The 21471-nt window shown below is 40.2% G+C and overlaps 2 protein-coding genes across 9 annotated transcripts in view; both read left to right on the forward strand.

Annotated features, from left to right (window-relative positions):
- mfge8b (milk fat globule EGF and factor V/VIII domain containing b) overlaps window positions 1-5533 on the forward strand; it is a 33981-nt gene extending 28448 nt beyond the window's left edge. For 4 of the 6 annotated variants that reach the window (XM_074633872.1, XM_074633873.1, XM_074633874.1 and 1 more), the window contains 2 exons: window positions 14-169; window positions 1633-5533. In XM_074633872.1, coding sequence (XP_074489973.1) covers window positions 14-169; window positions 1633-1776 — 300 coding nt within the window. In that variant the 3' untranslated portion in view covers window positions 1777-5533. The remainder of the gene's footprint in view (window positions 1-13; window positions 170-1632) is intronic. The other 2 variants (XR_012593678.1, XR_012593679.1) reach the window with 2 other exon arrangements.
- Window positions 5534-10915: 5382 nt separating this feature from the next.
- hapln3 (hyaluronan and proteoglycan link protein 3) lies at window positions 10916-21138 on the forward strand. 3 transcript variants are annotated; one of them, XM_074633881.1, is made up of 7 exons: window positions 10916-11164; window positions 13986-14061; window positions 14096-14179; window positions 14913-15129; window positions 16786-17184; window positions 18023-18325; window positions 18407-21138. In XM_074633881.1, the coding sequence occupies exons 4-7, from the start codon at window positions 14988-14990 to the stop codon at window positions 18682-18684; spliced, it is 1122 nt and encodes a 373-aa protein (XP_074489982.1). In that variant the 5' UTR covers window positions 10916-11164; window positions 13986-14061; window positions 14096-14179; window positions 14913-14987; the 3' UTR covers window positions 18685-21138. The 3 variants fall into 3 exon arrangements, with proteins under 3 accessions (XP_074489982.1, XP_074489983.1, XP_074489981.1); XM_074633882.1 differs by lacking the exon at window positions 10916-11164 and having other exon boundaries at window positions 13649-14061; window positions 18407-18624; window positions 20520-21138; XM_074633880.1 differs by lacking the exon at window positions 10916-11164 and having other exon boundaries at window positions 13661-14061.
- Window positions 21139-21471: the final 333 nt, after the last annotated feature.

Consider the following 21471-nt stretch of genomic DNA (forward strand, 5'->3'; position numbering starts at 1 on the left):
TCTGTGTCCTCAGGTGGACCTGGGCTCTACCAAGAAGGTCACAGGAGTCATCACACAGGGGGCCAAAGACTTTGGCAACATCCAGTTTGTCACAGCCTTCAAAGTAGCTTACAGTGATGACGGACAGTCCTGGACCATCATGAAGGACAAGACCACAGGGACGGACAAGGTCAGTCAGCTGTTGCCAGAAACATACTCACAAATACTGAGTAAAAAAACAAAACAAGACAAAAAAAATGAATTGATCCCTGTGGGAAAAAAAAAAATACAACATAAGAAATAAAACAGAATGTGAATTTTAAATAAAGAAAATGGCACCTGAAAAATCCATTGACTCAAGAACATATGTGAAATGCATGGCGGCAGTGCACGTAAAAATAGTTTATAGAGCATTAAGAGGGCATGTAAAATACATTATTGAGACAATTAAACAAAAATACATCTGATAGGAAATACACCATAAGATATAAAATATGTATATAATTAAAATAATAATAATTATAGATTTTGAATATAGAACATCTCGGTGGATTTTGGGGAAAAAAGTAAAGAATACAGGCTTTTGCAGAGGGCTTTTTAGTCTATTTGTTTAGTATTACAGATAGGGTTGGTAGTTGGTAGTCTTCCTCAAGCTGCTAGCTTAACAGCTGTGAGTATTGACAATAGCCATGTTTGTTGTTTACATCCATTATGATCATTTTGGGGGAGTGTCTTTGGAGGGAGGCCTGGAGGGACAGACTGTCAGTGTTGTCGACTTGGCGACTTTGTTGCTAGATTTAGGGGCTTTTAGGGCTAGTGCTGCTAGCTACTTTCTTTGGAAAGTAACTACTGTAGCTACAGTGAACGCAACACTGGGCTGGGTTTTTCAGTTGGGTAATTTTTAAAATCTAGCGTACGCTTGCTACTCTAGTTTCTCAACATTACCGACCCTACCTTTAAAGGAAAGGAGTAATAGTTGAGCTTGTACTTGTCTACACCTGGTACCAATTATGTTGACACTGGATTTGATTAGTTTTCTGTACGCATACATTCATAATGCATCCAAAAAACTATTTACTGTACCTGCCAAAGTACGGCCAAATGAAGTCATTAAACCAAAGATGTGGAACACTGACAGTTTCCTCTGACCTAATCGATGAATCATTTATAATTTGAAGTTCAGTTTATGATTTAAATCTGTTTGCGTGTTTAGGAGGTTGTACTAATTGGTGTTTTTTTCTGGTGTCTGTGTTCAGTTAACTTGGTGATATTTCTGCTTTTCCTCAGTAAATTTGAGCCGTTCACTGGCTTTTATCCCTATTTAATTCCTAATTCCTAAAAATATATACATTTTATTGTCATACATCTTTGTCTGTATTTAGCTGGGACAGCAGTTCTTTGTAAGCCATTTTGTTGTATGCTTTTATCAGGAAAAATAATGTTTCAAAAAATCTAATTACATACAATATATATGACAAAATAATGAGGGAAAGTAAACAACCGTCTTTAACTCCAAAAAGACACCAATACTTTCTATTAGTTTTTAGTTGTTAAGGAAACAAGCAGCATAAAACATCTTTTGTTATCTGGATCATTGGGACTAACAGCAGCTATGATCTGTGTCGTTCTGATTGGCTGTTATTCTCTGTCCAGATCCTCCAAGGCAACAGTGACAACAACGTTCACAAAAAGAACATCTTCGAGCCGGCGTTCTACGGCCAGTACGTCCGCATCCTGCCGTGGGAGTGGCACGAGCGCATTACCCTGCGAATGGAGCTCCTGGGCTGTGAAGAGTAGCGGCGTCCTGGTACCCTCCTCCTCCTCCTCCTCCTTTCTCTACCTCCTTCCCTCCTCCTCTTCCCTCCCTCCCTCCCTCCCTCCCGTCTCCCTCCCTCCCGTCTCCCTCCCTCCCGTCTCCCTCCTGAGCCACACCTGCACTGCCTTGCTCTCAGCCCTAGGGGGCAGCAAATACCAGAGTAGCACACCACCACCACCCTGACCCTGGCTGGTTGAAGGTGGGAGATGTTACCCTTAACCACTGTTACCAGGGCCTTTTGGTCGTTTCTTGAGGTGATCACTCTTCTTTTCCACCTGAACCAAATCTGTGATCATTTCAAGAAACGGCCGCATATCTTCTTTGTCACTGAGCAGAGCTGGGGTCAGATTTTTTATCCCACCTACCGGCTAAATCAAAGGTGGTGACTCCCTCATACCTGCGTCTGAGGTCAGGGGTAACAGGACTGCTGCTGTATCAGTTGGTGCTGCCTAGACTCTGATCCTAGATCAGTTCTACCTGGAACATTGAACCTCCAAGACCCACGGCTGGTGATGTACATAAGCTCCACTCGACAGCTTGCTCACGTCCTTTAACCGAATACTTCTCTTCCCCTCAAGACACACAGAATATAAATTATCTTCAGAGGACACATTGACGCTTACGGCTGATTATTTTTCTTTACCAAAACATGAATCTGCACATAAAATATGATGTAAATATTGTCAAACACCTTTAAATCTGGTAAGAAACATGCTTGTTGCTCTTTAGTGGGAAAAATTAGCAAGTAAAACCAAATAGTTTAAAGCCAATTTCCTAGCAAATTTGCTTATTTTGGTTTCTGTTGAGCAAAAATAAGAGACACAAAATCTCAAGGTGTGTGTATCAGTGTTCCTAATAATTCTCTGCAGTGGTTTGGACAGTAAAATCCTCAGCTCGTGTTTCCTAAAGTACATTTGTTTGAACTGCTTTAGAGGGTTAACATCCAAGATGTAAAAATGCACTCTGCAGCCAACAACAGAAGAGCAAACTATTTAAACAAATCCTAATTTTTACTGAACATGTATACAAATGCGCATTCAAACTGTTACCGAGCTCTTTCCGTTTTCTGTTTGAGGCCACGGCCTCATCTGGAGGCTTCAGGGAAAAGTCACCAACTCATCTTGTGCCAACGCACCCTCAGATTTTTGTTTCTGTGGGATTATTTAGAAAAATATAGTTTATGGTGAAGTGACGCAGACACACAGAACGAAAGATTATTCACATATGTTAAATCTCACGTCATGATGAGTCATTAAAGGGATAGTTTTGGTGTTTTGAAGTGGGGTTGTATGAGGTACTTATCCATAGTCAGTGTATTACCTACAGTAGATGACGGTCAGCACTCCCCCAGTTTGGAGAAACAGACAGGAGTTACAGCACGGAACCAGAACAATGTACTGCTGTGGACAGGGCCGACAGCAAAACGTATTTCAGACACCTAAAAGAAAGGCTCACCTAAAAAAAGTCAATATCAGTTTAAGTGTACGAATACGTTCGGCAGTTTACTTCACCGTGAAACAGCTATACATGTCTATGTTTCCGACGGGAAACTGAAGCTGTTATGTATGCTCTCGCCAAAGCCACCAGACTCCATTGGAAATAAAACAGTAATTTGACCTCGCCGAACACGGAGTTGCTGGTCTACCACTGCCTTGATCGGTTAGTTTTAGTGGTAGATCAGCAACTCCCGTGTTCTGTGAGCTAAAATTACAGGTTTTTACAACAGAATCTGGTGGCTTTGACGAGAGCTTAGATGGATACAACAGCTTCAGTTCCCCGTTGGAAAGGGCTTGAATTTTTTAGGTGACTTAAATAAATTTTGCTGCTGCCCCCGTCCACAGCAGTACATTGCTCTGCTCCCGTGCAGTAACTCCTTCTAACTTCTACTGTAGGTAATACACTGACTATGGGTGTTTTGAAGTGGGGTTTTATTAAGAACTTATCCAAACTATCCCTTTAAAGTCAATGAACCATCACAGTCAGTCAGTTTAGCAGCCAAGCAGACATGATCTGAAAGCCAGAGGAGACGCCCTCATTGACAGACAGGATGTTGTAAACAAAGGACGAAAAGAGTTTGAGATCATTGTTGAGTGAAAAGAGAAGAGACACTTTATTGCTTTTGAGGAAATGAATAATAGCCGTTGACTGAGATTTACACATGTGGCTGTCATGAGCTGATGTGACATCTTACACAAGAACTCATGTTGTGAAGACATTACTCATTCAGAAAATATTTTTTTAACACGTGACGCTATTGCAGTATTTATGTCATTGGCTGCTGCAGCACGTGTATCAAATTATATAAAAAAAAAATGCCACGTTTATGGTCAGTTTACAGTTAATTAGTCTCGTCTTTAACAGGCCGTTTGAAGTGGAATGATTATAGAAAGAAGCGTGTGTTGAGTTATTACCAGAACCACTTCAGATCTGGACACTTCAAATCAATTTGTTTATTAATTTGCTGACAGGATTCTTGGAATAACTAGAAAGACAGTATTAAATCCAAGATAATCCAAGAATTGTGTTTATTACTAATTGGTTATCATCGTAATATGGAGAGATTAGAAAGTTTAGAAAATTTATGATGGATGTTATCGTCTCAGGTCAAAGCAGATCTGCTCCTAATGTACAGTAAACGCTACTGAAACGTTACTTATTCTCACACACACACACACACACACACACACACACACACTCGGCTGTGCTTCAAGTTGTGTTCACACAGTTTCACTTTTTTATGGCACTTTGATGTTTGTGTTTTGACATTTAAAATATCCAAAACAAAAAAAAAACAGTATTGTTGAAGCGTTGAAGAACAAACATGTGAAAGAAAAAGAAAAGAAAATATACTCGCAGTCTTTGTTTGATTAAACTGAGCTTTGAGAGTCTGGGGGAATCCCTTGCTTTGGTTGTATAGTGTTGATATGTGACATGCATATATATATATTTACATATATATATATATATATATATATATATACAGTACTGTTGTACTGCGATCTGTCCATATTAGTAGATGTTAATGTTTGCTGCAGAGACCGTCTATTTAGGGTCCAACATTATGCCTCCAGTTGAAAGCTGAGAACCCGCTGATAAGACCGTCAGAAAGAAACCAAATCAAAACAGATTTTTTACGGTTCCACCGGACATGTGACACGACCCGCCATATCGTCTGCTTCTGCCGCCCCCCTCACAGTATTCTAAACCTTTTCCACCCCATGAATTATGAATTATGGGCTCGTGCAATATTATACTGTGTTAGTTTTGATAACAATGAATATTAATTCAAGATCCTTAAAAAATGCATGAGGATGAGGTGATAGCGGTGCCACTGAGAGGTCGAGGATGGATGTTGGTGTCAAACACTGTACAATATTTATTATTGTTGCAGACGATTCCATAAGCTGTCACCCTCGTTATCCACGTCTGCATGCATTTTATTGAATAGTGTTAAACCGATTTTTGAATTTATTGGTGACATAGCTTAATTTTTTTCACTTCATTAAAAAGTATTGTAGATATCTTGTTTCCCCGCTGTTCAGGTTTTTTATGATTGATTTAAAAAAAAAAAAATGTGTTTTTATGGTATGAGTTATTTCTTGCTATACTGACTGTTGACCTCATAGACTGGATTTCAAGCTTTTTTTTTAAATTCCAGTATTGTGTTTCTAAGAGGATTCCTTTATGTTTGGCCTTTGTATCTTAAAATGAAAGAATAAATAAAGAATTAAAACAACAGACATGTTTTACCGACTCTAAATGGCTTCAATAGATATAGTCTGTACTTTTATGTATATTGCTGGATGGAATATGTATATTTATATCATATTGCTGAATTAATTGGAGCTGTTTTCCATTTAAAAAGGTGGAGGATCAAAAGACGAAAAGCACGGAGGGTCGTTTTGCCTGTTTAGCATTTAAACGCCCCAAGGGCCTAATCTCTCTCTTTATTCCACTATACAATCCACCAAAGGTGTCTTCACCCGAGTAAGCCACGTCCCCTTCTCCGCCTCATTACAGTGAAGGTCACACTAAAGTGGTGAAATCACTCTGTAGGGGTTCGAAACACACAGTCATGAGAAAATACACTCAAACTGTGACACTGTGAAGGTTAAATGATGGAGGAACCTCATGTTTGTGCAGTGTTTTTTGGGGGGGAAAAGGGCTTCTGTACCACCAGATTACGTCACTTTTTGTGCTCAATTAGTAAACACCAGCTAATTATGATGTAAGGCAACTGTTCCCTTACATGATGATCTCATCTAGTTACCACCAGACCTCCCCAACAGAACAGCTGTTCTTCCTCTAATGGAGTTGTTGGCATTTAAAGTGTCTAATGACGGCTTGTCCCCTTCTTAAAACTCTCCACATCAACATCTTGTCTTCTCTTTATTGTCCTTTTCTCTGCACAGCTTGAGGAGGGAGATCCTTACTGGTCTAGTATTCTGTTATTTCTTTATACTGGTCTAATTGTACGTCACCAATATGGCGTTATTGCTTTTATAAATTCTGGATCTTCCAATATGTAGCCACATTTTGTTATAATTAGTGATCACTTCGTTGAGAAACACTCTCTTTCAGTTCCTAAAATGAGAAAGTTTATTCTTGTTTACCCTGGAAACAGCATCTTGAGCCAAAACGAAAAAAATCAATACAAGGTCAGTCTTACTTGTTGTTTTGGAGGCTTTCTATCTCATTTGGTGACATTTTTCAGTGGAGTTTGGTTGTCATTTGAAAGATGTCACTTTTAAAACATTCAGATAAAATCATTGGACATTATGGAAGTCAATAAGTATTTTTTTTGCTGACAAAAACACAAAGGTTGTGGGGGATTTAAAGGTATGGTTTGTCAAGACTTTAGAATTGTTTTTTTGTAATATTAGTTGAAATTCTCATTACAACCCGACAGCAATCAATAAATCAAATGCTCTGACAAAAAAAAAAAAAGATCCGGTATCTGTGACAGTCGCAGGACTGTAATAAGCCCGCCAGCTTGACAGTGAGTACTAACAAATTGCCATGTTCGCCGTAGTGAAAATTATTTGGGAGTGCCTTTGGAGGGAAGCCTGAAGGGATGGACTGTCAGTGTTGCCGACTTTCTCTTTAAATTTAGGGATTTTTGGAGCTAGTACTGCTAGCTACTTTCATTGGAAAAGAGTCGGCAACACTGGTCTGGGTTTTTGTTTTGGATAATTTTTGTATTTGTATCCTGAAATGATAGGCTGTGTAGCATTTTGAGATAATGTGCTGCTTTTGACTACACCTGATAAGAAACAGATACATCCCTAAATGCAATTTAAAAATCGTTCTGTTCCAGTATCAGAGGGCTTAAAGGTGCTAAATGTGAGACCGGGAGTGTTTCTATTGCTTCCTTAAGGCTCTCAACATGGCAGACTGATGGCTAAAAGCGCTCACAGTGGAAACGACAGCAACAGAGCTAACGGTGTTAATCGGAACCGGCAGGTGGGTGCTACGCTTCCGCAAAAGGCGCCGTCAGTTGGGACAGCATTACCAGCTGGAACCACCGTTATGAGCACACTGCGTTGCGGTGGCTGTGAGCTAGCCAGTGGGGAACGTTCACTTGCACTAAAAGCACGTGCAGCCGGCCCGGTTATGTCAACAAAGTGAGGAGAAGCTCGGATTACAACACACACAGAGGGAGAGCGACTTCATTCTCTGCTCAGTTAGACACTACTCCTCTATATCTTAAAATAGTTGTTTGCTGCTATATTAATGCTCTTTTCTAGCACTTTTTAAAAGCTACAACATGTTTAAATATGTAAAGAAAGGGAAATGATGGCTATGAAAATGCCCATAATGTATAATTTCCTCTATAGCATTCAGTTAATAAAACATTTGCACTTCTTATAAAGCATCGCCAGAAGCGTCTTTATTTCCCACGTACCCCCTGATCAAGCCATTACCAGGGTCATTACACACAAAACTGCTAAAGTGAATACTGACTAATACATTCAATGTGAATTGCATAATATTTCCCAGAGTTGTCTTGGAAAATACGAGGAATTTGATCCGTCTGACTGCTTCTCCATCAGCTCCGTGTCGGGCTTCTCTCTCTGTTTGGTTTCCTGGTATGACAGCTGGCTGGCCAGGGACGCACCGAGGCGCCGGGCCAACGGAGGCAGGAAACTCGAGGCACCAGCAGCGGGTTCAAACAGGAAAGATCCACTCCTGGAAAACAACTGCTATTTTAGATCAGGTATGTACAACATCTCAAGGGACGACCTCTAAAAGAGGGGAAATCCTATGTTATTTCTGCCCAAATAAATGTTGGAAACTGTTGCTTTGACAGGTGATGAGGGGCTTTTATCATAAATACACCCCTTATTTGACATTTTGTATGTTTGGTGGGTGCTAAACTTACATCCGTGAGTAACAAAAAGATGTGAAATTGTAGTGTTTATTTGTTATTACAGCTCATTTTGTCCTCTAACTTTTAATCAAGCTGAGACGTGTCACCCTGAGCCCTGCAGTTCACTCTCTTGTTGGTCTTTTACTGAAGTTTTCCTCTCTAATCAGTTCAGTGACACACACTCTCTCTCACACACACACACACACACACACACACACACACACACACACACACTCTACTTTTGTGTCTAACCTGAGTCTCGCTAATGACAGCCTGTGACTTCACATACTGACACGATCACCTGCTTGACTCTTCAGTCAAAGCACACAAACATAAACACGCACAGTCATCTCCTCTTTCATGTGGTCTCTCTGGGCTTCGTGTCCAGAGCTCTGTCGGCCTCTCTGGACCTCAATGTTGCTGCTTTGCAGAAATTACACCCCTTCCAACGCCATCATCCCGCAGCAGTTCAGAGGGGCTGCTGGTATTTGGGGCCCCAGGCGAAAAACCTTTCATCTGGGGCTTTGGGAAGAGCAGCGGTCTGGTCTCTTCAAACACACCGGGAGATAATGACTTTAGAGACACACAGGGAGGGGAAACGGCTGTCACACTGGCTGAGAGCGGGGGGGAGGGGCTGCAGATGATAACACACACTGAGAGGAGGGTTCAGGCTTTTAGGAGCTGTTGATGACTTATCTTGCTGCCTCTTAACATTTCTATTTTATTTGGGAATAAAGCAACTTTACTGCTTCACCAAAATCCACAAATCAAGATTTATTTCCTTGTCGTCTGCGTGGTTGCATTTCAGTCTTGTGAGCAGTTTTTGAATACAGTTTGAAAACACTTTAAGAAATCACTGAGAAAAGCAAACAACAAACTTTATTTGTATAGCACCTTTCATACAGCTTAGTGCAGTTCAATGTTCTTCACAGATGATTGACAAGCCGAGAATAAGACGGAACAAGTGAAAACAACAAGAAAAGACAAAAACAGCTTGACGATTTGAGACCAATGCATGTGAGACAATAAAATTATAGAAATGTAATAAAATATAATTAAAAGTTATAATAACAGTAACCGTAATAAAACAGTGTGAAATTAAAACTAGATTAATTAATAACAATAAAATATAATAAAATTATCCAACTTAAATACATTAAAATAACAATAAAATAGAATAAAATTATCCAACTTAAATACATTAAAATAACAATAAAATAGAATAAAATTATCCAACTTAAATAAATTAAAATAACAATAAAATAGAATCAATTTATACAACTTAAATACAATAAAATAATTGAATAAAATAATGTTAAAAAAAAAAAAGTCTATAAAAAAAGTCTATTTTTTACCTGATGGTGACGATAGATGAAAAGTTGGGGGATCAACAAAGTTATTACAATTCATCCTGAGGGGAAAATTATTTCCATGGCAGTCTATTCAATAATTGTGGAGACATTTCACTAAAAAAACAAAACATTGATCGCTAGATTAAAGGTCAGAGGGTCACCAAAGTCAGTGGGATTCATCCTCTGGGAACCATGAATGTACAAAATTATTATTATATCTTTATACTGGTCTAATTGTACTTAACCAATATGGCATTATTGCTTTTATAAATTCTGGACGCTTCCAGTATGTAGCCACATTTTGTTATAATTAGTGATCACTGTGTTGAGAAACACTCTCTTTCAGTTCCTAAAATGAGAGCTTGAAGGGTTATTCCTGACCGTGGAAACACCAGCATGAGCCAAAAAGAAAAAAATCAATACAAGGTCAATCTTTCTTGTTGTTTCAGAAGCTTTCTATCACATTTGGTGACATTTTTCAGTATAGTTCAAATGTCATTTGAAAGATTTCCCTTTTAAAACATTCAGATAAAATCATTGGATGGAAAACCCAGCGCGTCAAAATATGACGCTGCGGTTGCAGTAAACATGTGATTAACGTTGTGTTTTTTATGCTCTTTAAACTACGTCACCACCCTCCCCACCCACTTTCTCTGGCCGTCTAATAATGAGGCGGATGGGTTAACATTGTAGTTACTCGAAAGCCCGGTGCGTCTCTTACAGACGCTAAAGGGCGCGTGACAAAGCATCAATATTTGACACCCTATGAGACTGAGCTGTGCTAGAAGACTCAGAAGGATTCATCCCTTCTGCACCATGAATGTTTTTTTTTTATCAAATTTAATGGCAATCCATGTAATAGCTGTGGAGATATTTCACTAAAAACAACACATGTCAACCTCGTGCGCCGGAGGAATAGTCGGGGGATTATCAAAGTCAGTAGGATTGATCCTCTTGGAACCATAAATTACGGCACACAGTTTCTTGGCGGTCCATAGTTGTTGAAATATTTCAGTCTGGACTGAAAGTGGTGGGCCGTCTGACCAAAAATTTGTCGTCCCCTAAAGAGATGCATTGTGGCTAAACAGGAAATCCCAGGCAAGGAAGTGAGCTCTTTTATGAACCCATAATTATTTTCTTTCAAAGCACATATTTGGTAATGTAATAGTGGTAAAACAGATTGTAATAAAAGCAGTTCAGGGAAGTGGAGAAGGAGAAGAAGGAGTGAGCGTGAGCGGTTTACTGAAACAAAGCTGTAATTCAGGCTGTTCTGCGTCAGTGATGATGAGTGAAGGAACAAATATTCAGAACCTTTACCCAAACCTTAACCAGAGATGGTTTAATTTAGTACATGTCTGCGTCTGATTATGTGAACGTAACACGAATCATCACATCATCGTCTGAATTTGCACACCATGTCTAAGTTTGTTGGGAAGAACACAGTAAACAGTAAAATTTGCTGTTGGTTGTACGAGGAGGAGGAGGAGGAGGAGTAGCAGACAGACAGTAGTTGTGGGTTTGTGGATGGAAAGAAAAGAAAGCAAGACTGAATTCAGGAGGAGGAGAACAACATGGATACTGCTTAAGGCAAACCACAACTGATGAGATGGTTGGTGGTGATCTGGATTTGGGATTCTGGGCCAATAGGTGATTATCGTTTTTTAGCCGTTACTGAAACATTAGAGGTTCTCTATACGATATCCAGAGCATTAATATAGCAGCAAACAACTATTGTCTATGTAAAGATATAGAGGAGTAATGTCTACCTAAGCAGAGAATGAAGTCTATCTCCCTCTGTGTGTGTTGTAATCGGAGCTTCTCTGTGCTTTGTTGACATAGCCGGCCCGCCGTGCGTGCCTTTTAGTGCATGTTCGTGCATGCGAGCGTGCCCCCCTGGCTAGCTCACGGCCGCCGCTCTGCACTGCTCTCAGACGGCGGTTACAGCTGATAACACCGTCCCGACCGATAGCGCCGGCGTAGCATCTACCCTCTGGTCCCGCCCAGTTAACACTGTTAGCTCTGTCAGCACTGTTGTCGTCGTGTCAAGAAGGGAGCCCGCAAACAACAAAATCTGATCTGAGATCTGCAAAAACTCTCATGAGACTCGCTGCCCGACGACCTATACTAACCTTAACCATTCGAAGTCAATGCCTAACTTTAACTATTCAAGATCAATGCCATTAGTGCATTTTCAAACCTTTCAGGACCTAATGATTTAAATGAGGGCTATTAAGTGTTCATGCTGGGATGTTGACTTACCTCAAAAAATAAAAAGATCTGCTGATTTTCAGACGTCTCCTTCCCAATGTAAGTCTTTGGGAAAAATCTTTTTGGGCCCAATGGCATCACGTGACGGACACGGAAGTTGTAGTACCACAGTTTGACCCACTATATAAAATTTGCTTCAAAGCCCGGCGCTCTTCCTGGAGGCTTGTTCAGCACCTTTAAGCATAAACTCAAACTGAAATGTCTTTTGAGAGTAGCAGTCAGAGAATTGTGTACTTTAGTGTTTCATGCAACGTCATGTTTCAAAAAGGAAGAATATGGGAATGTGGTAACTAAACAAATTGTATCCTTGATTAGTGACCACAGCAGTGATGTGCTGACATAGTGGCGGTCAAGGGTTTTTGTTATGTCAGCTGGGTGTCAGTCAAGTCACGAGAAAAAACATGAGGAGGGCTGACCACAGAGGAAAGCATTGCGTGACTCTCAGAGGCTCAAGACTTTCAGTTTGGGGGACTCTGAGTGTTGTGGCTCTTCTGGGGGACGGCAGACAATAATAATGTGGTCGAGCTTCAGGATTCACCGTGTGCTCGTGTCAGGAGGGCAGCGTCCATCTGCAGCGTGATCAGAAGCCTTCAGCGGCAGCAGCACATTCTCTCCGGCCCCAGCGGACAACTGGAATTGCTTGTTTCCACCACGGCGGCTATTATTTCAACTAATGAGTGAAATATGAGTTCACGTGGCAATATTTATTTACTGTGTTACTTGAGGCCATGGCCAAACAGTCCGGGGGCATGGCATACCATGCTGCCTGTGTCAGCCTCAACATACCAGGAATACAGACGTTGGCAGCCTTTGATGCTTAATAAAGGCAACTTTTACACTTGCAAATAACCTGCCATAAATCCCAGTTATTTGTATTTTTTTTTTGTTTCTCCATCGAATGCACGACATTTTAAGGATTTAGATTAAGTTTCCATCAAGTGGAAAAACACTTGATATCCCTCATTTATATTTTACAACTCCAGGGTTCAGAGTCGGGCCATTCTGGGTTGCATCATCCAGAGAAAATGCAGTAAAATACACCTGCATTGTTAACCGTTAATGGCGATTTTCCTCTGTTGTTAAATGGATTTAAAACTGGTAAAGTTAGCAGGTATTATTGTTGACTTCTTTACATTTACACTTTGGATAAACAAAATGTGGCTGCTTATGTCTTGTTATTGTCACACCCAAAATTGGTTGAAAAAAAGGTTGAGAAGGAGAACAGCAGTTGGGTTTGACCACATTTTTGGTGGTATGAGACGAGGTCAAGGAAAGGGTCAACTGGTTTGACCTGACCCCCATTATTTTTAAACAGTGATGCTAATAGAATCCATCTGTGTGCAAGATGTGGTGCGGTGGTATTAGTATCTGTACAGGTATTTTCATTAGGCTAGCTCACAGCCTCCGCTCTGTCAGCACTATCGCTGTTGTTTTCACTATTATCACTTAGCTGTAAGCTGCCGGCTCAGCCGTCGCCATGTGACTGTTAAACTATTATATATTATATCATTAGATTATATGATTTGTAGTTAGTTGAGGTGGAGCTAATTTTTAGATATTTTGTATTGGACTGCAACTAATTATTATTTTTTTTTTATCATGGATTAATCTGTCTGATTATTTTCTCCATTAATTGATTGATCGTTTTTTTTTGTAAAACTACTGAAAATAGTGATAAATGCCGTCACAGTTACCACAAAGTGACACCTTCATAATGTTTGTTTTGTCCAACCAATAGTCCAATAATTATTATTTATTTATGTATGTATTATTATTATTATTATTATTATTATTATTATTATTATCATTTGTATTATTATTATTATTATTATTATTATATTTGTGAAGCTGGAACCATGAAATCTTTTTGCATTTTTGCATGAACAAATACTTCGACGATCAAAATAGTTGCCAATTAATTTTCATTGACTAATCGTTTAATCAACTAATCAATTCAGCTGTACTTGTATAATAATAAAAATAATGTAATCTATAACAAAGCATCAGAAAATGGCATGAAGAAAAGAAGTACAAGTACAAGTACCTCAAATGTATTTAAGTACAGTAGGCTACTTGAGTAAATGTACTTAGTTACATTCCACCTCTGCCTATATACTGACATTATTACTGCTATTTAGTACTAATATATCTCTGCTGTATGGGCTGGTGTATGATGATGAGGTCACTGTTCACTTCACAGGGGATGCCTCGTCCCGTGACGTCACGGTGTCGCTCCTCTGGAATGGTCTGTTGACGTTACGGTGCGCTCGTCTGGAGTGGTCTGGTGACGTCACGGTGCGCTCCTCTGAGTGGTGTGTTGAGCAGCAGAGAGGCATCAGAGGATGAGGAGGAGATGAGCTGAACACACGCTGCTGCTGCACCACCGCTTCATCTGTGAGTCACTTTATAAACACTTTACTATGTTTGTTTCATACTAAAGAGACGTTCACACGGTGGACTTATACCAGAGACAGGTCGATTATTCCATGTGTTTAAGATGGATGAGAAGGTTGAGTTTTAGAGGGAAGGTATGGTGACTTAAAAACGACTCAAACCGCGTTAAAAAATGCAAATAACGCCTAAATAAACAGGTTAATTATAATCACAGCTTCATTGAAACATTTAATGGGTTGAATATGTCTGAATGGGAGAGGAAACAGAGAAGAAAATAACTGAAGAAAAGGTATTAAATGTACATTTCTGACGTGTGTCAATGAAGTTTCTTCTGTTTCTACAAGACACAGTTCTATATATGATCTGTAAGTCTGTCATGTATCAGCATAAGTCATCACAGTGCATTGAATTTTTTTTAAAGATTTTCATAGATTTTGGCTGTGAAAAAATAATTTGTATTTAACATGAAATAATGTGTAGAAATAAAATCACAAAAAAATAACAACAAATGCCTTAAAAATGTTTTTTTTTGTTTGAGGATAAAAATAATAATAAAAAGTAAAATTCTGAAATTGGATTATCATCACTTCCCCATGTGAGCAATTTGGAGTTATTGTAGTTATTTTAGGAAGAGGCTAATTTAATTTATTTCTTTTTCCGATTGGTATAATAGCAAATAATTTAGAGCTTTAATTTAATTGTTTAATTTACTTTAATTTCTGTGATTTCTCAGCGTCCTGCTCCAGCTGAATAGATTACATATAGCTGAGTATTTATAGCCGATCCTGGTTCATCAGAGGACAGCATCATGCTCGGTCTGCAGCGCCCCCTACTGGCCGCCTGCCTCTACCTGCTGCTGCCCGGCGGACAGAGCAGGATCTCCGGATACAACAAGTACAACAACGGCTTCCACTACCAGGACATCAGCAACGGAGACGGAAACGGAGAGAGTAGGTCCTCTGTTGGTGCTCTGTTGGTGCTCTGTTGGTGCTCTGGTTGTGCTCTGGTTGTGCTCTGGTTGTGCTCTGTTGGTCCTCTGTTGGTGCTCTGGTTGTGCTCTGGTTGTGCTCTGTTGGTCCTCTGTTGGTGCTCTGTTGGTGCTCTGGTTGTGCTCTGGTTGTGCTCTGTTTGTCTGAAAGAGAGATCTGGACGTGTGTTTGCTGCATGTGAGCAGTGATGGAATGTAACCAAGTACATTTACTCAATTTTCAGGTACTTGTATTTTCCTTAGATATTTCCACTTTATACTACTTAAACTTTTACTCTACTACAACAATTCAGAGGAAAATATTATCTGCCAACCTTTTACTCCACTATATCTTTTTCATTACTACTTGATTTGATTACTAGTTGGGCTACCTGTATGGAGGACAGAACCTGCCAAAATAAAAAAATAAAAACATAAATGAATAAATGAATAGATAAATATATAAATATGCGATTAAAAGAAGCAAAAATAATATAAAAAATATGTGTAGTCATTAATTGATAAAATGTCGCATACATTGATATTTCTGTTTTAATTTGCTTTTTTTATTTATTTAGCTTTATATCAAATCCCTTATTTATTTACTCTTCTGTTTAATTTCCACTTGTATTAATTAATTAATTAATTAATTAATTAGTCTATTTATTTTTTATGAATTTATTTCTTTATTTATTTTTGTATTTATTTTTTATTTATGTATTTATGTTTGCATTGAATTTTTTATTTATTCATTTATTTTTTTATTTTGGCAGGTCCCGTCCTCCATAACTTTGCAGATTCTTATTGATAATAGGCCGACAAAATGTAATCAACAAATAAATTATGAAGTGTTGTTATAGATTACGCTACCAGCAGTAAATAAAGTAGTTGAAATTAGCTGCAGCGTAATGTACTGTATAGGAAATAATAGGAAAATATTGGACATTTGGAACCATTGTGAGTCCATCCATCCATCCATCCATCCATACAGGATGCATTAGTATCCATATACATCCATATATGCATTAGTTTCAGGGCCCTGCATCACTGGCATAGTGTACTGGGAAACCTAAATGGAAACATCATTAATGTTATTAGTTACAGATATGCTTCCCCTGCTATTATAATTTAAAATGGCTTCTGTTAAAAAGGTGCATTGTGGGATGGAAGATTTATGACCCAATACACCATCCACATCCCATGCAAGTTCTCAATTTCCTGACCAGTTCGGTAATACCTTTCCACACAGCAGCAGGGATTAAAGGCACAGACCAGAGAGATTGAGCTTTAATTATCCCATCAATACCGAATACAGAAAACAAAGTTAGGATTCTGCTTAAAGGTCCCATATTTAAAAAAAATGAGATTTTCATGTCTTTTATATTATAAAGCAGATTTAAGTGCTTTATAAATACTGTTAAACTATCAAAACGCTCAATATATGGAGAAATACACGCAGCCCGTATTCAGAAATTGTGCGTTTGAAACAAGCCGTCAGGATTTCTGTCCATTTGTGATGTCACAAATATACAATATTTATACCATTACACGGTTTTAAATGTAAACATTCTAAATGTGTCCCAGTTTATTTCCTAACTGCTTGACATGTGTTTAAAACATTCTGGTGTCTTCTTTCTAGTCTATTTCAACGGGGTTCGTCTCCTCGTGGAGTCCCCACAGGAGTCAGTGTCGGCCTCCAGGGGGAGCAGCGTCACCCTCCCGTGTCTCTACCACTACGAGCCTGAACCCACCACGCCACGCAGGACCCGGGTCAAGTGGTCCTGGCTGCCCGCCAACACCATCGGTGCACCTGTTTCCCCAGAAGCCGTCGCCAGGGAGACCGAGGTCATGGTCGCCATGGGCAACCGTCACCGCAGCTACGGCAGCTTCCAGGGCCGCGTGCGTCTGCGACGCTCGGCGCCGGGGGACATGTCCCTGGTGATCAATGAGCTGCAGCTCAACGACACCGGCAGATACCGATGTGAGGTGATTGATGGCCTGGAGGACGAGAGTGTGACGGTGGACCTGGAGATGCGGGGTGAGGAGTGTGTGTGTGTGTGTGTGTGTGTGTGTGTGTGTGTGTGTGTGTGTTTGTGTGTGTCAGGTGTCAAGTGTATTGACGAGGGTGAGATGTTATGTGAGGAATCTAGGACACTCAACTCATGAGTCAGTTTCTGGGCAGTGAAATTGGTAATTACTGTCCTGTCATTTCAAATCCTTTTGAAGATGAGAGAGATGTCAACTGAAAACTCTCTTGATGGTGCTGCAATTTCTTTTTTTGACTTGCATCTTGAACTTTCATGTTTACAGAAAATGTGGCAGGTATTGACTCGTGAAGTAGATCAATATATGCCTGGATTAAAGCTTCTGCCTACTGCCACTTTAAAGAATACCAATCTCACTCTGCAGTTACACCATTTTTTTATCAGAGCTTTGAACTCTTCCTAAAGTCTCCCCAAAAAAACATAAAGCCCCAAAAATATCAGTTCTGCTTTAGTAGTGCTCATTACAGATGCATTCAGATGCAAGACGCAAATGCATCTGGATGAGACCCTTTGTGGGCGGCTGTGGCTCAGGGGCTATAGCGGGTCGTCCTTTAATCACATGGTTGGCGGCTTGTCCTACCTGCATGTCAAAGTGTCCTTGAGCGAGACACTGAACCACAGGTTGCTCCCCGGGCGCTTCACAGCAGCTCACTGCTCCTAAATGCTTAGTATGGGTTATAAATGCAGAGGTCAAATTTCATGTATGCACCTGTATGTGACGATCAAAATAAAGTTTAAATTAGCCAACAGGGCAGTCTCTCTAACCACCACGTCGCCTGCCTATATATTGCTATGTATGACCATAAAAACCAGACTCTCCTCTCTATGTAGGCGTGGTGTTCCCCTACTACTCTCAGAAAGGACGCTACCATTTCAACTTCTTCGGGGCCCAACAAGCGTGCCTGGATCAGGAGGCCACTCTGGCTACGTTCGAGCAGCTCTTCACGGCGTGGGAGGAGGGGCTGGACTGGTGTAACGCCGGCTGGTTGGCTGACGGCACGGTGCAGTACCCAATCACAGTCTCACGTGACGGCTGCGGGGGCGTGGACTTAGCTCCTGGTCTGCGCAGCTACGGACAACGCCATCGCCTCCTCTACCGCTATGATGCTTTCTGCTTCTCCGCCTCTGTCAAGGGTCAGTATGAGTGAATGTTTTATAAAATAAATACATCGCTACATGACAGTCTCTTCACTTATGATCCTCTCCTGCGTTTAGGGACCGTGTACTTCCTGAAGCACCAGACCAAGCTCAACTTCACAGAAGGGGTGCAGGCTTGTGCCAGCGATGGGAGTCAAATCGTCAAAGTGGGCCAGATGTACGCCGCCTGGAGGCTGATGGGATTGGACCGCTGTGACGCCGGATGGTTGGCTGATGGGAGTGTCCGTTATGCTATCACGAAGGCCCGCGCTAACTGCGGCCCGCCAGAACCCGGGGTGCGTAGTTTTGGGTTCCCCCCTCCATACCTGAAGTTTGGCGTCTACTGTTATCGGTAGACGCTTCGGCTCAACACAAACAAACCGTTCTAACAGCGCACTGGCTCTGCTCGAGAGGTTAGCATTAGCTGTAGCCTGGGAGCAAATTAGCAGTTTGTTCATTTCTGAGCTATTTTGAGGCCTTTTGGGTTAATCGCTCTCCATCTCCATCAGACTGTAACTGATCAGGACTGAACTTAACTACCAGTCAACATGCTAACTATGTACATCCATCATGTGCTGCCACATGTACTCAGACTACATTATATGGCCAGAAGTATGTGGACACGCGAACATTACACCCACGTCTCAAAACCACCGACATTAAAGGGATAGTTTTGGTGTTTTGAAGTGGGGTTGTATGAGGTACATATCCAGAGTCAGTGTATTACCTACAGTACAGTAGATGACGGTCAGCACGCCCCCAGTATCAAGAAACAGACAGAAGTACCGACACAGGAGCAAAGCAACGTACTATGTATTTTAGCCACCTAAAAGAAATCAATATCAGTTTAAGTGTACGCTATATTTAGAATATTTTCACTGCTTTACCTTGCCGTCAGACAGCCCTTTCCAACGGGGAACTGAAGCCGTTATATCCATCTATGCTGTCTTTAAAGCCACCAGACTCCATTGACAAAAACAGTAATTTTACCTCGCCAAACACAGGAATCGCTGGTCTACTGCTGCCTCGATTGGATAGTTTGTTTGTGTTATTGTGTGACTTTGGTGTTTTAAATGGTTATTTAAAATTCACCACAGTCACACAATAACACAAACAAACTAAGAGATCGAGTCAGCGGTGGACTAGCAGCTCCCTGGTGTTCTGCGAGGTAAAATGACTGTTTTTGTCAAAGGAGTCTGGTGGCTTTGAAGAAAGCAGAGATAACGGCTAAAAGAAAGGCTCACCTAAAGAAATGATATCCGTTTAAGTGTATGCTATAGTGAACTGAACTGAAAGTGAAACTTGTTTATACTGTTTTTGTCATCTGTTGGTTTTGGAGAGAGCATAAATAAGTTTCACTTTCAGTTCAGTTCCCCGTCGGAAAGGAGAAAGAAAGGGCTGTCTGACAGCAAGGTAGAGCGGTGAAAATATTCTAAATATAACGTACACTTAAACGGATATTTATTTTTTTCCAGTGCAGTCTTTGTTTAACTGCCCCCGTCCACAGCACTGTATTGTGGGTGTCGGTACTCCTGTCTTTTTTGCCAAGCTGGGGGCCGTGCCGACCGTCGTCTACTGTAGGTAATGCACTGACTATGGATAAGTACCTCATACAACCCCACTTCAAAACATCCGAACTATCCCTTTAAAATGCTGCTATAACAGCCTCCACTCTTCTGGGGAGGCTTGTTACAAGATTTTGAACCCGTCTGCTCTCATTCAGTCACAACAGCGTTAGTGAGGACGGCCGCCACATGTTGGGTGATTAGGCCTGGCTGCGTAATAGTTTTAGTTTGTCATAAATCTGTTGAGGTCAGGGCTCTGTGCAGGCCAGTCAAGTTCTCCACTCCAAACTGTGAATTTGTACACGGGGGCATTGTCATGTTGAAATAGGAAAATACCTTTCATACCAAAACTGTTGGAAGCACACCGTTGTTTAAAATACATATATTTTGCTTTAGCTGTAACCCTGACCATGAAAAACAACCCCAGATCAAAATGATATGGAATATGTCCACATATTATTGGCCATATAGTGTATAACGTCCCAACGACAACGACATCCTGCAGAAAAAGAGAACATCTTCCCATAGTTTGTTTGTTGATTCAGTTATTTTTGCTGCAAGTTTTCCTCACAGATCAAATCAAGCTAATTGTGCTTCAAATTCTTTGCAACTTTTTGAATTCACAGATGATTCATTTCAGACTCAGAAAAATCTTCATATTCAAATGATATCACTGCTCTCCAACCATACCTCAGTCCTTCATCTACCCTGTATTTATTCAACACAATATTTACATTATCTGTTGTCAGCAGTGCCCTCCAGGACATTTAAACAAACATTTAGACATTCAATCTTCACTATAACCGCAAACTATTGAGTTAAGTGCCTTGCTGAAGGGCACCTTGATGGTTGAGGGAGTGGAGAGTGTTTCTCATTATTTTCCTGTCAGATCTTTCCAGCTGGTCCACGATTGTACTCTCACTATCTGTAGGTTACTCTTTCTGTCTCTCTAACACTGTGAAATAATTTTTTTTTTTGTCTCCTGAAATGTCTGTGCATCCTGTTTTATCAAATATTATGCATCTCTTTTTCATTTTTCTGGGTGATTAAGAGTAGTGCTCTGTGACGGAGGAAGCAGAAGTTATTATGAGTGTATTGTTGTGATATTTAAACTACCTTTGTTTACATCCGTTGTGGAAGAAGAAACTGTGTTTTCATTACATACATGTATTTGTTTTTTCATTATATATATGTCTACGCATTTGTACTATTTTCTACAAATTAATAAAACATTACTGTAAATAATTTTTGATGAGGTAAATTTGTTAGAAGGAAATTAGATGATTTAAGAAAACTATGATTTAAACTTCAAAGTTCCTGTAATCAGGCAGTTAGAAAACCAACTGTATGTCATTCTTTCTAACAGCCAGCAGGGGGCGACTCCTCTGGTTACAAAAAGAAGCCTGATTGTATAGAAGTCTCTGAGAAAATGAGCCTACTTCTCACTTGATTTATTACCTCAGTAAATATTGTAAACGTGAGTTTATGGTCTCAATCGCTAGTTTCAAGTCTTCTTCAAAACAGCATGATGTTCATTTAGTATATTATGGTCCTATTTAGAGTCAAATAGACCATAAA

This window comes from Sebastes fasciatus, chromosome 4 (genome assembly GCF_043250625.1).
Source record: "Sebastes fasciatus isolate fSebFas1 chromosome 4, fSebFas1.pri, whole genome shotgun sequence".
In the NCBI taxonomy this organism is placed as follows: domain Eukaryota; kingdom Metazoa; phylum Chordata; class Actinopteri; order Perciformes; family Sebastidae; genus Sebastes; species Sebastes fasciatus.

What these genes read in the sequence shown, in the direction of transcription:
- hapln3 (XM_074633881.1), top strand. Translation starts at nt 14,988, where the DNA reads ATGCTCGGTCTGCAGCGCCCCCTACTGGCCGCCTGCCTCTACCTGCTG. An exon ending in CGGAGACGGAAACGGAGAGA is followed by an intron (nt 15,130 to 16,785) that starts GTAGGTCCTCTG and finishes TCTTCTTTCTAG; the next exon opens with TCTATTTCAACGGGGTTCGT. An exon ending in CTTCTCCGCCTCTGTCAAGG is followed by an intron (nt 18,326 to 18,406) that starts GTCAGTATGAGT and finishes TCCTGCGTTTAG; the next exon opens with GGACCGTGTACTTCCTGAAG.